Source organism: Quercus robur, chromosome 5 (assembly GCF_932294415.1).
Source record: "Quercus robur chromosome 5, dhQueRobu3.1, whole genome shotgun sequence".
Classification (NCBI taxonomy): domain Eukaryota; kingdom Viridiplantae; phylum Streptophyta; class Magnoliopsida; order Fagales; family Fagaceae; genus Quercus; species Quercus robur.
The window spans coordinates 46,380,301-46,397,490 of NC_065538.1; the positions used below are offsets into that span (position 1 = coordinate 46,380,301).

General features: G+C 39.8%; 1 protein-coding gene and 1 pseudogene across 1 annotated transcript; both read right to left on the bottom strand.

The window, feature by feature from the left end:
- Positions 1-741: 741 nt before the first annotated feature.
- Positions 742-5,716, bottom strand: LOC126726115 (glutamate receptor 2.9-like; annotated as a pseudogene).
- Positions 5,717-16,415: 10,699 nt separating this feature from the next.
- LOC126728258 (uncharacterized) lies at positions 16,416-16,913 on the bottom strand. The gene has a single exon (XM_050434112.1). The coding sequence runs from the start codon at positions 16,911-16,913 to the stop codon at positions 16,416-16,418; it is 498 nt and encodes a 165-aa protein (XP_050290069.1).
- Between the last annotated feature and the right edge of the window lie 277 nt (positions 16,914-17,190).

A 17,190-nucleotide genomic window follows, 5' to 3' on the forward strand; every position in this document is an offset into this window, starting at 1 on the left:
TATTGCTATAACCTTTTTCCAGTTATAGGCTCGAACAATTTCTGCAATGCATTTTATCTGAGCATAATCATTGTTAGCCATTTGAATCAAGAAAGGCCAACGATGTTGCATAATTGGCGAGGTTATAGCAGGAGCTGCGAATGAAAGAACTGGAACATTAGCTTTGTTTCCAATATCAGCTACTAATGCTGCTTCCTCCCACTTGTTCATGCCAATAAGCACTTGCACTTTCTTTTCTTTAATAAGCTCATCAGCTGCACCAAAAATTGTTAAGAAACAACATAGTTAATATCAAATCAGTTAGTTCCTAGCAACTTGTAACATAATGCATAACTGTAATTGATAGTTGATTAGCTACTATAAAGGGCTATGGTTACTTGAAATTCACCATCTTAGGAAATAATAAGCAAAAGTACATTCTTCTATTCTAAGTTCTTCCTCTTCTCTCTGTGTTCTAATTCTTTAGGAGGCCTAGTTCCCTCAAAAAACTACTCATAATCTTCTTAGTTCCATAAGACCCAATGGATTCTTATCATCAATGCTCTGATATCAAATGTAATGAATGATTTGCAAAGTTGTACTCTAAGGGAAATTAGTTAAACCTGACCAATTCAAGGTAGTCAACTTCCAAGAAGAGAGAATGAGTGAAAGAAATTGATTGAAAGGAAAGAGGAAAACTATGACAAATTTCTTATTGATGTTCAACACTATTGACATTTGACAAGTATTTATACAGGCTGGTTCACTTTAAGTTCTCTAGTTTGTTGACTCTTAAACTCATGTAACTAATTGAGTGAGACAACTGACTTACCAGCCAACTAATTGCAACAAACTCTTAACAGTCCTTTCTTTCATACAATAAACAATTAGTAGTAGACAATTAGATTTAAATATTACAACATTTAGGCTCATTACAAAAAATTCTTTACGTAAAACCTACCTATTTTACTTTGTGCATTTCATAAGGAGTTCTATGACATCTCATTTTCAGAAGGTGGGGAGGCTTGAACAATATTGTCCAGAACATTGATAGTGCTCACGTCTTCCCGTCTTAAAGAAATCCAATTATCTAAGTCTGGTGTGCAAGATGAACTTGAAGCTCTCTCTGGAGTATTGACCTCTCCATTATAAAAGTATTTTGCTAGTCCAACTGCCTTTTTCCAAACACTTCCAGAGCTAGTAGTTGCATTGCCTTGATATGCCTTTTGATCATGTTGATAATTCTTTAGTAATGGAATTAATGATAGTAGGAAACAAATTGTAGAAATAGCCGCCGATATAAGGTAGAGACCCCAAAAGCTCTGGATGCTCAAAGGATCAGTATTATTGGATGTTTGGTTTGTTGAACACTCACGTGAGGGAGTCAACTGTCTTTCTTCTAGATCTTTTAGGGTACCATCTTTTGATAGCTTTAGAATAGCTTCTGAAAAATCCTTCATTATTAGCAAGCCTTTTTGGAATGCCTGCATGTAGGGTAATTAGAAGTCATTCCTATTAGATAAAAAGATTGTCCTCTTCATTTCACATGAAGTAAACACTATCTATTTCAGAGTAACAATTTTATTTCATGACAATGAATGAAGTGTTACGTCATTTAATATTCTAAATTACATGACACTCGTTACCCTTTAAACTTATAATTTTTAATCTAAAACATGAAATTGATACATCCCAAACAGTGAAAATCCTAATACATTTGGAATGGAATTACTAAAACAAAATTTATAGGAAAATTTTATTTAATCAATATTTATTGAGGATTTATGTCTTTAGAAGTCAGAACCAATGTCTGAAAATAAATGAAGACTTCTTAGAAATGATGAACTAGTTTTAGCCACCATCAAAAGCTTGTATAGAAACTCTCTACAAAATTGTTTCTTTCCATATTCAAACTGTCTGGAATTCAAATTTTCTGCAAAGAATTTATAAATACCTGAAATAATCTAAAAATGCATGAAAATTTTGAAATAAATCTTGTGAAGGCCAGTGCTAATACGTAGTATGCTTCTGCTTCTTTTCTGGAAAAATTCAGTATTGAGCTTTATTTGGAATGATCAACTTGAAGTTATGTGGAAACTGAAAGGCTATAAGGAGTGTCTTTTTTTTTTTTTCTTTTTGTGTGTGTGTGTGTGTGTGTGGAGGAAAGAGAGCATGTAGAAGGAATAGTTATTACTTACAAAGCCAAAACCTCCAAATCTATAGGTCTGTGTAGAGGTAGTGAATCCCTGGCAATACATGTTGATGAAAACTTTCTCATATGGAAGTTCAAAAAAGGCAGCAGCTATGCTTTTGTTTCTAAAATGCTCTTCATAATCAGATTCATTTTTAACTTTAATGATGTTCTTTAAATTAAACTTGAGCACTTCCTGCAGGTAAGTCATTACAAATGAATCACCATCACAACCAATTGGTGCATTGCTTCTCTTCAGCCAATCGATATCTCTAACTGGTTGCAGTCGTTGCACAGTGAGCAATGAAGACAAACTAGCAGTGTAGCTTGAGGTTAGGATCAACACAACAAAAAGCCAAACTACCACTACCACTCGAGTGAGGTTGCTATAAACTCTCTCCCCCGCAAATTAATGGATTCCATTCATTAGAAATCTCATCTTGGCTGTGTTTAGTCTTTTCTCTGGGGGCTCCTATTGATTAGAAAGCAACCTCATTGCAAGATGAACCTGATTGATCCTACAAGGGTTAATCTCTTTTTAATTTTGGCATTATGTTGTAAGAAAAATCTTACATCAAATGAAAGTTTCTATTTCACACACAATTATATTTTCCAGTCATATATGACCTGCAAACTTTACCTTTTCTTAACTGCTATGCGTCACAGAGTACTTATCATAATCCCAAATATTGGTGTCCATTAAAAAAATAATAATAATAAAATAAAACAGATTATAGAAATTGGTACTTACTTTGAGCAAAGAACAGAGTGGAGAATGTGAACCAAAGTGTGGTACCAATCTGATTCTTCAATGTGCCGTTAAATTCTGGATTATATTGATGCTCCAAGAACCAAACTATAAGCATTGTGTACATTAAGACGACACCAGTCATTAGCCACATTTTCCAGGTGAGAGGCTTCAAGAATATCCATGCTGATCCTTCAGGTTGTGCAGGAACTACCATGGACAACCCTGACTCGGCATATGGCTGAGTAAATTTCACATATTTTGTACGGTTGGCTAATATTGTCAAATCCCCAACAACAGCATCGAATGTCTTCCATTGTTTATGGTTCGTACAAAACAAGCATAGTTTTTATCAGAAACGAGTTCATAACCGAGAAACTAAACAAAACAACAGACAAATGAAAAAAGTGCAGGTTTTATACAACTTATTTTAGTCATAGATTCACTGCTCTTCCAAGGGCATTCTCTCTTTCATTCAAACTTAGACTAACTATCACCAAAGTCATATTGGCAGTGTTTCTTGTTGTATGAGTTAGAAATGAGAAGTTTCAAAGTTACGAGAAACCATAAGAAGAAAATTCTGTACAAATTTATCTCCTCAATAGTCAAGACTCATTTTTCTTTCCATGGTAGAATTGTAGAAATTTGACCTATAGAAAATTTGACTCGAAGGCTCTTTTCTTAGCAAGATCTAGACTGCAAAGAATTTACACATCTCTTTTACTTCCTTTATAAGATAATTGAAGTATAAAAAAAAAAGTTAGGACACATGATATACTATGATTGGTAGAACATAAAGTGGAATACCTAGAGGGGGATAGAGGATTTCTATTCAAATTTGGTGGTCTATTGAATTGAATTTTATTTATATCCAAATAACCTTTTTGCTACGTGAGTATAAACAATGAGGAAAATTTTTGGGAAGTTCATAAATATAAGTTAACATATAAACAAATTGAGAAATTAACGGGGGAGTTTGTTTGTTTTGTGTCATGCAAGTATGAAAAGCATGAAAATTAACGATGAGATTCAATAAACTGAATGGTAAATCTAGAGTTGTTACCTTGTTGTAGACACAATCAACCAGATCCTCATAGGTGCCATTCAAGGGTATGAATTTATAGGGCAAAGAATAAGGCAATTTTTAAGCACCTCTTTGAAAACATCAATGCACCAACCATCAAATTTGGAATTATCTAGGTTCCCGCTGTAGTCAACCTTTACAAACTTCTGAAATGAAGTTCTACCTTGTACTCCAATTTTCAATGGATTTTGTTTAGTAGGCATTGCCCAACCCTTTGGAACTTGAATTAGATCACCTGGCCAAGTTACTGGACCTGCAATTTTCTCTGTACAACTTTTCATCTCAGCGCTTTCTGAGAACCCAGACTTTGATGTCCAAAAGTCTAATTCTTCATATCCTTTCTTTACAACATTTACTATCCTCAATATAGGAGTTTGCAGCAGCTTTCCCGCTTCAAAATGTATTTGGTCACTTAAACCAGAGAAATTGCTTGACAGTATATTTTCTAACATTGTCTTTGGGCTAATAGAGTAATTAATCGTTCTCTCTATGGCCTGTGAAATTGTCATAATGCTATCATATGCTCTTAGAGCATAAATTCCAGGTTCGTGATTATGATCCTCAGGATACTTGGTCTCAAAGATTTTTGTGAACTGACCATAGAAATCTTTATAAGAATCACTACTATTAGAATAGTAGGTCTTGATTCCCAAAGCACCTTCCATAGAGGAAATAACAGAGTTGTTAACAGAGTCCAGTACACTTGCAACACTCTCGGGAATTATCCAAGCTGACTCTCTCCCTACAAGTCGTACTTTCTCAGCTTCTCTGAACAAATGAGATACCATTGGTATTGATGACTGAAGAACAATAAAAACCCGAGATTGTGCTGTTAATTGTAGTTTCAAAAGCTCATCAAGAACAAATCCCCCTGCATTAGGGAGAGAAGAAACCAGTGGAAGAACCAATTGGTACTCAATCTCTGAATCAACCTTCTTAAGAGCCTCAGATAGAAGACCTAACATCCCTGAGTCACTGCCATATGCATCATCTTCATATATTGCTATAACCCTTCTCCAGTTATAGGCCCGAACAATTTCTGAAATGCATTCAATCTGAGTAGAATCGTTGTTAGCCATTTGAATCAAGAAAGGCCAACGATGTTGCAGAATTGGTGAGGTTATAGCAGGAGCTGCAAATGAAAGAACCGGAACATTAGCTTTGTTTCCAATAGCAGCTACTAATGCTGCTTCCTCCCACTTGTTCATGTCAACAATCACTTGCACTTTCTTTTCTTTAATAAGCTCATCAGCTGAACCAAAAAAAAGTTAAGAAACAATATAATTAATATCAAGTCAAGAATATGTCATAATCATCATAATAAGAAAATAACTGACCAGCAGAAACAACTTGAAGGGGGTCTTTCCCGGGGTCTTGGAAATAGAGAGACAGCTTGTGACTCTTGGAATGGTGGTTGTTGAAGCTTTCAGCAGCAATTTCCATAGCTATTTTCTCTTCTTTCCCAATTCGGGAACTGACATCAATGATGGCACCAATATTTGTTACTTCGTTAGTCATATTAGCAGCTTCATCTTCATGAGAGAGTGAGAGAAGAAAGGAGATTAGTATGAGAAAGAGGAGGCAAAACTTTATCACTGTGTTACAGGTAATGAAAGGGAAAGCCATTCTGAGAATTTGATAATTATGTTCACCCAAAAAGGAAATAAAAGAACACAGAAACAAAAGTCTCTTTTAAATCTTAATTACAGCAACTATTATTTATGGACATGGTTGAATACTATTCAATTTACGCAGACGTGTATGATTGTCATAGATAGGAAACCACTAACGAAATCGAAGGCTGGCTATTTGTAACATTATTCAAAAAGTTGGAATAGAATGTTTTTCAGTATCTTTCCCGGGGTCTTGGAAATAGAGAGACAGCTTCGGAATAGACTTGACTGCTTCAATCGAACAAATTAAAATTACTGGGAAAGTTGGCTTTCGATGGTCAAATCCAAGTAACTATTACGAGGCATCATGGAAGATGATATTTTTGACTTGTGATGTTAAGAAAGTACATTACAAAATAAATTGTTTAATTGCTTCTAAGCGATGTCAACGTCTAGAGAGGATACGAAAATTCATGCAAGTTGCGACCTCAATGTTATGCTATGCAGTATGCAGTATGCAGTACGCAATCCTTTTTCTAATAATAAATTAATCATATAATATATAATATGAATGGGTTAGAGCATTCAAACCAATTTATCTAATTTTTTTTTGTTAAATTTTAGCTTATAACTATTTTCTTTTTCTTTTTTTTACCCCACTTTTTATATATAACTAAATCAAATTTGCTTCTTCTCAATAAATAAATAAATATAAAGGAAGAAGAAGAAGAAATCAAACTACTTTTTTTTTTTCCTACCCAGGGACGGAATCAGGATTCAAACTTAGGGGTAGTCAAATTTCTTTGTTCAAAGATTTTAAAAAATTGAAATATCAATTTTAGAGGTTGTCAACAATGCATTATTAGCATTATTAGCATTAATTTTTTAATTATTTGTATTTTTTATTATGAAAAAAAATCACAAATGACAATTTATAATCAAGAGTTTTGTAAATTGTGATTTACAACTATGTTTTTTATTGGCTTTAATTCCGTGTCAAATTTGATTTTAATTATGTTCAATCATTTCCTTGCATTTTTGTGGGATTTAATGTAAGAGTTGTGTGTGAGAGTTTGGTGAAGATTCTGTGAAAATGAGGATTTCACAACTAGCTCACAAGTGCCAACTCGCAAAATAGGCCATGTGAGAAGCACATGCTGGAATTTGACAGGCTAGATTTCACAAGTCATTCTTGACTCAGGCCAAGTTGCAAGTGAAATATTCAAACATTGTAGCGTACCATTCATGAAAATCAAAATCAAGTAGTTCAAATATCAAAATCACGTAGTTCAATATTCAAATATTCTAATTTTATTTCTTTATTAATGAAAATGATGGGGATGTTACTTTGATCAAGAAAGAAGAAAATAGCAATTAGAGAAAAGCTGATTAAGAAGTAAATAGCGAGCATAGAAAAGCAAGTCAACGGAATTGTACCGTACCATGAGCACTAAGGCTTGTAAGTCTTAACCCAACGTAGCAGTAAGTCAATAACAAAGAAAAAGTCTTTTGCCAAGAAACTTGGGAGGCTAGCTAGCCACAAAATATTTGGTCGCAATTTGCTATTCACAATCAAATGACACGGAATTAATAGTTATGACCGAGCGGGAGGCTCATGTGTGATAAGAACACCATTTTTCTACCAAATATTAAAAGTAATTTATCAGGGATGGAACCAGGATTCAAACTTAGGGGGGTCAAAATTATTTGTTCAAAAATTTTAAAAAATTGAAATATCAATACTAGAGGTTGACAACAATTCATTATTAGCATTAATTTTTTAATTATTTGTATTTTTTATTTTGAAAAAAAATCACAAATGACAATTTATAATCAAGAGTTTTGTAAGTCAATTGGCATGTCCTAATACTTCAAGGTCTGACCAAGATTAGTCTGATTCTTTATTCTATCGACATTATAAATTTTAAAAAATAATAATAATTATCTACTCTTTTCACATACTTCTATAACTAATAACTTCATAATGCTATATGTATAGTTAAAAGATTCTTTAAAAAAAATACAAAAAGCTATAGTTAAAAGTTCAAATCTATGTCCAGCATTATATTAATAAAACAGCCAAAATAATGGTTAATAACATCATGCATTAATATTCAGCGTAAAAAAGGGTAAGACAATTATTGGTGTCTTGGTAAGGTTGAAAATTTTTCCTTTGAAAAATTGCAAGTTTGAAAAAATAGTAAAGAAAAAATATTAAAACAGATCTATTAAACAATCACATGATAATGGACGGTAACTTTGAGTCTTTAACTAAGTAAATAATAAAACTTTTCCCATCATTACATTAATTTAGTTAAGTCACAAATGCATGCCAAGTGTGTCCCAAAGTTAACTAATCCCACACATGCATGCCAAGTATGTCCCAAAGTTAACAAAACATTAAAAATATAAAATAAAATAAAATAAAATAATTCTACCATTAAAAAAATAGATAATTTTTTTTCCACTGATGAGTTAAAGACACCAACTGATCCAAGTTATTGGTGATTAACTCGTGTCTAAATGGGGCGATAAACAATATGAGAGTTGTCTCTATGTCTATAAGGTGGAATCATTTGAGAGAGGCATAAAGCTCTCAAATGAGAGGGAGAAATTAGGTAAAAGTTATTAGGTTTTTTTGATTTGTTTTCTGGGATTTGTAATTGATTTGTTGTTATTGTTTTTGCTTAGAACCATATTTATGATTTGTCCAAAGATTTTTCTTATTATCCGGGTATATGTTTAAAAAAAAATAAAAAAAGATTTTTCTTGCTATCTATTTTTGAGATTTATGGGTCATCTTGTCAATTTTTTGGGGGAGGGGGGGCCATGTATATAAATTTTAGAGCTTAAAGTAAATTTTTTTGTGTAAATTTATATACTATAAGATTTTTTTTCAAAGGCTTTGGGGGGGGGGGGGGGGGGGGGGAAGGGGGGCATGGCCCCCCTCAACCCTAAGGCTGTTCTGTCCCTATTCCTACCTATATTTCTAGGAAGCACAGTGTGGATTTGGGTTTGGGTTTTGGTGTGGGTGTGGGTGCAAGTGTCATGCAACAACATGACAATTTTTGAAAAAGTAGGTGTGCGCGCCAAAAGCGAGGCTAATGGGTTGGGCCTTACTCGGGCTCACAATCTATTTGTATTATGGGCTTAAGTTTCCTACTTTGGGTCGTTCTCGGCGCAGAGACTCAACGAAATTGCCTCCCTCTGCACGCTGGATAACTCACCTCACTCTATTCTCTCTATTTCTTTGCAAGCTTTTTCCAACCCCCTTTCCTCCTTCAGCTTCTCATATTTATAGCTCAAAATTAGTGGAGAGACTATGATTATTTTCAAGTTTAGTGCAATAGGAGGTCCAATGTCGTTAATCGTAAGTGGGTGTTTAGGTGGGAGTGGGGTGTGGTGAGAGTGGCTTTGGAAATGGTTCCCACTTCAGTAGATATGCTCGGCAGCGATATTTCCCAATGCACTACCATGAATAAGAAATGGTATCCCCTGAGTGCCTTTCCACTTGCTCCAGATGTGATTAATTGAGCAAAAGCCCAGGCGGCGGAACAAGGTGCGTGCTAATTGAGATTATCTACTCCTTAGGCTTCTAGACAATATAAGGCCTGGGATTGTGACTTTTGTGGGCTCGGGCTCAGGCTTTAGGTAGAAAGTGGTTAATGCCATGGGCCACATTGTTGAGTCAAGGTCCAAGGTCCAACTGGGCCTAGGTATCACAATGCTATACATTAGCCCCCCCTTGATTCATGCCCGACCCTCAGGAACGAATCAAGGAATTCAAGAGGAAATAGCTATCCGAGAAGCTCAACGGGTGAATATCGAACGGTTGAGAAATCCATTAATGCGCCCTCAAAAGGCGTGTTACGTCTGATTGTTGGTTCAGCCGTCATCATTGCCTGACGGTTAGTGAATTGAAGCGGTGCGCGTGTGGCAATTAAGGCAAGGATTCATAGGGTTTCCCACTCCCCAATTATTATATGCCATTTATTTCCCCCTTTGGCCTCTATAAATAGCTATTTCAATGTCTCTCCTTCACTTTTGCATTCTTCATTTTCCAAACTTTCACTCTGTTGAGCATACACTCTGTGCATTCGTCTTCTAGCCCAGAACATCCTTCCTCTTTAGAGCCCTTAGTAAGTTCCTTTTCCCTTTCCCTCTATTTGTTCTATTTCTTTCTGTTCTATTGTAATCATAGTCCTAGGAATCTTATCATAGAAAATGGGTTATTCTCATCTCCTTCCTCGGAAGCCTCCTTGGCTACCTTTAGGGCTGCCTACAACATCCCTAAGGATGTTGATATCGCCTACTATCACGAGGATGATATCGACATCCAAAGGCACCATGGTTCAAATAGAGTTTTCTTTCCCTTAATGGCAATTCTTGAAGGTAGGATTAGGTTCTCCGTTGACCCCCTCGTCATAGGTACACTTAGATTTTACGATTTGTGTCTCGACCAACTCCCCCTAACTTTTACCGAGTGGTGAGTTGCATCAGTAGGTTGAACCAGTTGTTCGACTTGCAACTGAGCTACCATGACATTAATTACATGTATAGTTTATGCAGCAATATCGATTCAGACTATTACTTAAAAACCAGAGACATGAGGGTATGGCTTATTTCATGCCTACTCGACTTGAATAGGAACTCAGCTGGAGAGTTTGTACGAGTGTGCGACGACTGGCTTACCGAGGAGCTCCCTTGTGTGTTCTCACCGCGCAATGTTGGTCAGTCCCATATATATTTTCTTAATTTGATTTTATTAATTTGTCGATTTTGAATTGATCAAGTAATTACTAATCAATTTTTGTGCTGTTTCCATGTAGAGAGCAAAAGATTTAAGAAGGATCTTAGAGTAGTGCATGTTTGGGACCTAAATTTTGTGCTTAGGTCAGAAATTTTTGTACATTAGGACGGACAACTCTGAGTGTCTCATTTAATCCTCAGTGTTGATCCCGTGTATTCTACTTGTCCAGAATTCAACCAAGCTTTGCTAGTTGACAGTCCCCTCATTTCATACATCGACGTACGGCACGCAAATTTCTTTCCCTCGAGGCTCACGATAGGGAAAGCTCGTGATCTTGGTCTGTGGTACACATGTTCAAACGAACTTGCACCCATATGGGACGAGTCAGCTGAGCGTGTGTCTCAACACTACTGAGAACAGGCACACATGCCGATGCAGCCTGAAGCCCCCATTCAACCCGAGGCCCCTACTGAACCCAAGGGTCTCATTGAACTCGAAGCACCCGTTTAGGGAGCCGAGGAAGCAACCGCCAAACCTATTGGCTCTGATACCGAATCCGATCGAGGTGAAGAAATGGTGGCACGAAAGACAATGACAGTTAGCCATTTTGTACCCAGCGCCCGGCCAACCACACATCAACAACCACCTCAAGGTCGTGGTTAAACTCCCCCTCCTCCTCCTCCTTCTGGACGAACTCGAAAGAGGCAACATATTTCTGAGCAAACCCCCATCGGCTTGGGTGATGCGCCCACCAGGACTCCTCCCTAGCCATCAAGAGGCATCGTAATCCAGGAGCCAAATGCTCAGATTGGGACAAATGTGGCGTCCACCTCCCAAGCTGCGCTGGAGTGGCAACCCACATTCTAGCTGGACGACAAGCCTCTTTCTATGACCGCGAGCATGCAGGTGTGGGAGGTCGTGTTGCGCAAAGTTTAATGTACAACCTCTTTTTGCCCGAGGACATGAATGCTTTTGAGGATGGCACAGACGAGTCCATGGCAAGGAGGTTGCAATGGCAAACTATTGTGGTAATCTCTCATTTTCTAGTTCACCACTAACTTCTACGCACATTCTTTCTGTTTTTAAACTTATCATTGTTGCTTCATCAGGCCACTCAATTGGCTCATATACTCAACGGGCAGTTGAAGGAGCAGGCCAAGGATGCCGGTCGGGAGAAGGCCCTTAAAGATGTGGCTGAGGTGACCGCGAAAGATAAAGCCAAGGCTGCTGCAACTGTGAAGAAGAAAGCTGCCGCATCCGAGAAGGCTAAGGCGTCGGCAGAAAAAAGATCCTCAGAGCTAGAGGTCAAGCTGAGGGCGACCGAGCAAAAAATAGCAGAGGTGGCAAGTTTGAATACTGCACGGGAGGAGGAGTTGGCTGCCTTGAAGGCAGCTTTGGAGGCCTATGAAAACAAATGGTATAATGAGGGATTCACTAACGTGGAGAACTCTGCAGAGCCTATCATCCTAGAAGCCCGGAAGCTAGGTTTTGGGGAAGGTTGGTTGGCTGCCCTACAGGTCTTGGGGGTCCCCGAGGACTCCCTTCTAAGGAATCTTGGTCAGATCCCCTTCCTGAGCACACTACCCCTGCCGTGCAAAATCTCCCCGGGCCAGTTGATGAGGAGGAGATAACAAGTATGAGGAAGCTGGTGGAGCAAATTGACTCCCACGTGGAGTTAGTTGACGTGGAGGTCTCTAGTAACCCCCGTGTTGGCAATCAGCCCGGCAAAGACCTCCACCTTCAGCCCTTCACGACGAATCAACAGCCACTCGAGACCACTGCCCAGAAGCAGCGTGAAGACCCTTCAGTATAATTCTTGAACCAGATTCCTACTACTTACCTTCCCTGTTATTTAAGTAATTTGTTTTTTTCTTTAAGTTTGCCTATGTCGTCAGGTTATGGTGACTGAACAATTATCTTTGCCGGGTTAGGGTTTCTATAGTCACTTGGTTTTGGTGATGAGACATTGATTTAGTTTTTATGTGTTGGCTACATTTGATTAAAGTTTAATTGCAAAACTTTAACTTTAATCATGTTTATGAATGTTTAATGTTATGTTAGTTCCTTCGATATACTCTTCTGCTTTTCGTGAATGTATATATGTTTATTATTTAAATGATCAGGGAAGATCATCTTCGGGCCTGCATGGTGTTCGGGGAGGGCTTGGAGAGGGGAATGATTTAATTCCTTGGCAATGGAAACCCTACTTAACAGGTCCTACCTCCTAAGGTAGAATGTAGGGCATGTACAACCGAGACGTTGGTCCTCGTTTCTAGACAGTTTTCGATCCTTAGGAAATATTTGTATGGGGTTTTCACTTGCTCAGTGATAAGGACCGAACCGAGAAGCAGGCTCCTGTGCTTAGTTTTTAGTTAGGTTTCCACCTGCTCGGTAATAATGATCGAACCGAGAAGTAGGCTTCTGTACTTAGTTTTTAGTTAGGTTTCCACCTGCTCGGTGATAGTGATCGAACTGAGAAGCAGGCTTCTGTCCTTAGCTTAAAACAAACCGTCTAGGTCTTCTTAACTTTCCTATTTTTGCCGGCTGGGGTTGATGGATTAACGATAATGGAATTAAATGCACCTGTATGGATAAACATCAACTTCATATTAGTTAAAGCATATGTACAAAATTACACTGAATCTACGCTCCTGTGTACAACCGATTAGTGATAAAACTTCTTCAAGTTATAGACGTTCCATGGCCGAGGAAGTGGCCTCTCGTCTAGGTCCTCCAAGTAGTACGCTCATGCACCCACGATAGCAGTAACTCTATAAGGCCCTTCCCATGTAGGGGCCAGTTTTCCAGCATTCATATCTCGCATGTTCCCTACTGCTTTCCGTAGCACCAAGTCCCCAGCAACGAATTCCCTAGTCTTCACATTCCGATTGTAACGCTGAGCAAGGTCCTACTGATACTCAGCAAGCCGTATGGTTGCCGCTTCCCGATATTTCTCCAGCAGATCCAAACACTCCACCATCATTCCTTTGTTTCGGGCGGGATTAAATCCTTCAACACGTACACTGCATAGATTTACTTCGGCCGGTATCACGGCTTCCACCCTGTATGTTACGGAAAATGGAGTTTCTCCTATAGATCTCCTGGGGTGTTGTTTAGTATGCCATAAAACACTGGGCAGCTCCTCGACCCACTTACCCTTCGCACCGTCCAATCTTCTCTTCAATCCATTCATAATTTTCTTGTTAATGGCTTCAGCCTGTCCATTGCTTTGAGGATGCGCCGGGGTAGAGTATCTGTTCTTGATACCGAGATCACTGCAAAACTCGCGGAAGGCCCTACTGTCAAACTGCAACCCATTGTCGAATATAAGAGAGTCCGGCACCCTAAATCTAGTGACTATATTCTTCCACACGAACTTCTTAACATCCACGTCCCGAATGTTGGCTAACGCTTCTGCCTCTGCCCACTTGGTAAAGTAATCAACAGCCACTAAAACAAACCTTTGATTGCCCGTCGCCCGTGGAAATGGGCTGAGAATATCTAGCCCCCATTGTCCAAAAGGCCAAGGGCTGCTGATCGGATTCAGATGTCCCGCTGACTGGTGGATCAAAGGGGCGTGTTTTTGGCACCGCTTACACTTACGTACATATTCGACAACATCCTTTTACATTTGTGGCCACCAAATCCCTGAGTCATTACTCGGTGGGCTAATGAGCATCCCCCCACATGACTGCCGCACACTCCATCATATAGCTCGGCCAAGAGTTCATTTACTTTCCCGAAATGTAAGCACAAAAGGTACGGCCCTCCAAAGGACCTTTGATATAGCTTCCTATCCGCCAACAACTAGTACCGAGAGGTTATTCGACGAACCCTGTTAGCCTCTTTTTCGTCATCAGGGATCCGATCCTCGACTAAGAAGTCAATGATCGGGTCCATCCAACACAGCCCGGTTGTTGAAATCATTGTAACACCAACCCTTGTTACACCCTCATCAATCGCGGTACCAATGCTCAGTTCTGTTATGAGCTCTGCTTTGATTAACCGAGGAACATCCTCAGTTATTGCTGAAGCTAGCGTAACCAGAGAATCAACGTGCCTGTTTTGCCCCAGGCCATTTGGGTCACCTTCGCCGTACAAAACTTACCCATAACTTGCTTTACCACTTGTAAGTACTCTTTCATTCGAGAATCCCGAGCTTCAAAACTGCCCTCTACCTAGTTAACCACCAGCCGTGAATCTGAATAAATCTCTACGTCCCGAGCACCCATGCCTAAAATGGTTCTTAATCCGGCAAGCAAGGCCTCATACTCTGCCTCATTATTAAAGGCCCTAAACCCCAACCTAAAAGAATACTCCAACCATATTCCTTCTGAAGTAATTATGACAATCCTGGCACTAGCCCCCATGGCACTTTATGCACCGTTCATAAACACCCTCCATGGACGGCTTTCCAGATGACAAACCATTTCCCCTTTGTTCCTAGGAGAAAATTCCACCACAAAATCAGCCAACACCTGCCCCTTCACCGAACTCCTCGGCTTATACCTTATGTCAAAGGCTCCGAGCCGGGTCTCCCATTTAACTATCTGTCCCATGAAGTCAAATCTTTTCAACAATGACTGCAAGGGGTATTCAGTTAATACGTATACGGTATGAACTTGGAAGTAATGGGGTAGCTTTCTTGTGGCATGAACTAGTGCCAACACCAGCCTTTCCAAAGGCAGATACCTCATCTCAGCATTGACCAAGGTTTTGCTGATATAATACATGAGTTGTTGCACTCCTCGGTCCCTCAGAAGCATAGCGCTTACAGCATGATCAGACACCAAGAGGTACATGAATATGTCCTTCCTGGGCTCCGGGGCTGTCAACATAAGTGTCTGCATTAAGTACTCCTTTAAGTTCTAGAAAGCTTTTTCACACTCCTCATCCCACTGAAATCCCCTCCACTTCCTCAAGAGTTGGTAGAACGGGTGGCAGTGATCAGCAAATTTAGAAATGAACCGGTTAAGGGCGGCCAACACTCCAGTTAATACTTGCACCTCCTTTGGATTGCTCAGTGGCTTGAGACGCTACATGGCTTCGATCTGGTCAAGATTGACTTCGATTCCCTAGCAAGTGATCAAATACCCCAAAAACTTACCAGCTCCTACCCTAAAAGCGCACTTCTCTGCATTAAGGCGCAAATTATGTTGCCAAAGTACTTCAAACACCCCCTGAAGATCCTCAATATGTCGTACTTCTTGCTTGCTTTTTACCGCCATGTCATCAATGTACACTTCAACCATACGCCCAATTTTGTCCCGAAACATCCTCATCATCATCCGCTGATACGTTGCCCCGGCATTCTTTAATCTGAAAGGCATCATGGTGTAGTGGTAGTTGGCATCAGGAAAGATGAATGTCTTCTTCTCCTGGTCCTCGGTAGCTAGGGCAATCTAATGATAGCCCTAAAAAGTGTCCAAGAAACTCATCCTCGGGTGCCCGTAGGTAGCATCCACCAACTGATCGATCTAAGGCATGGGGTCCTTTGGGCATGCTTGGTTCAAATCTGTGAAATCTACACAAACCCTCTATTTGCCGTTCTTTTTCCTGACTACCACCGTATTCACCAGCCACTCCGGGAAGAAGGCTTCCTTTATCACCCCGACCTCTTTTAACCTGTTAACCTCCATTTTAACTGCCTTGACGTGCTCCTTGGCTGACCTCCTCGGCTTCTACTTCTTGGGAGGAAACGACGGGTCTACATTAAGCCTGTGGACTATGAATTCGGGATCCACCCCGGGCACCTCATATAGGCTCCAGGCAAAGACAACTACATTTTGAATGAGAAACAACAACACTCCTACCCTATCCTCATCTTTCATACTTGTTCCTATTTGGAAATATCTGTCAACATCCAGTAATATTTTAACCCTAATCAATTCCTCAGCACTAGCAGCCCCCATTTCTTCTTGGGACTCCTGTAACTATAAAGTCGCTTCCTTAGTGGTCTCCTCCTGATCGGCCCGATCATTCTTCCAATTAACTATCGCGACTAGGCACTGTCTAGCTACTTGCTGGGTTCCTTTCACCACGGCAACACCCTATTCGGTGCGGAACTTAACCTTTATATGCAGGGTGGATGGAACGGCCCCCATTGGATGAATCCATGGCCTTCCCAAAATCACTATATAAGGAGAAAACGAGGCTACCACTATAAACGTTACAACTACCTCCTTACCTTCCATATTCATGGGGAGGGAGATTTGCCCCTGGGGAATCACCACCCTGCCATCAAACCCTACCAGAAGCGTATCATACTTTGTGAGGTCCTCCTTTTTCAGCCCAAGCCCCTTGAACAGGTTGGGGTACATCACGTCGGCTCTGCTCCCCTGATCTATCATCACCCTCTTTACTAGGAAACCACTTATTCGAGCCATCACCACCAACGCATCATCATGTGGCTGGATCATTCCCTCTAGGTCATCATCATCGAAAGCAAGGGGTTCTCGAGCGAATTTCATTTTCTTTTCTAGGGGCTGCTCATCCGAGTAATTTTCTACGAGTTCAATAGTCAATACCTCCTTTCTAGTCACCGTCATATTCCTCAGCACGGCATGGATGACTTCAATCACTTCCAATGGGGGTGGGAAAGGATTTCCTCTTTGTTGGGCTCCTTACCTGGTACCCCGGTTCTCGGAATCCACCATGAACTCCTTCAAATACCTTGCTTTCACCAGCTGCCCTAGATGATCATTCAACACCCGGCACTGCTCGGTCGTATGCCCCTTATCTCTGTGGTAGGTACAATACAAGTTCTGGTTCCTCTGAAATGGGTCTCCCTTTATCTTGTTTGGCTATCTGAAGTACGGTTTGTTC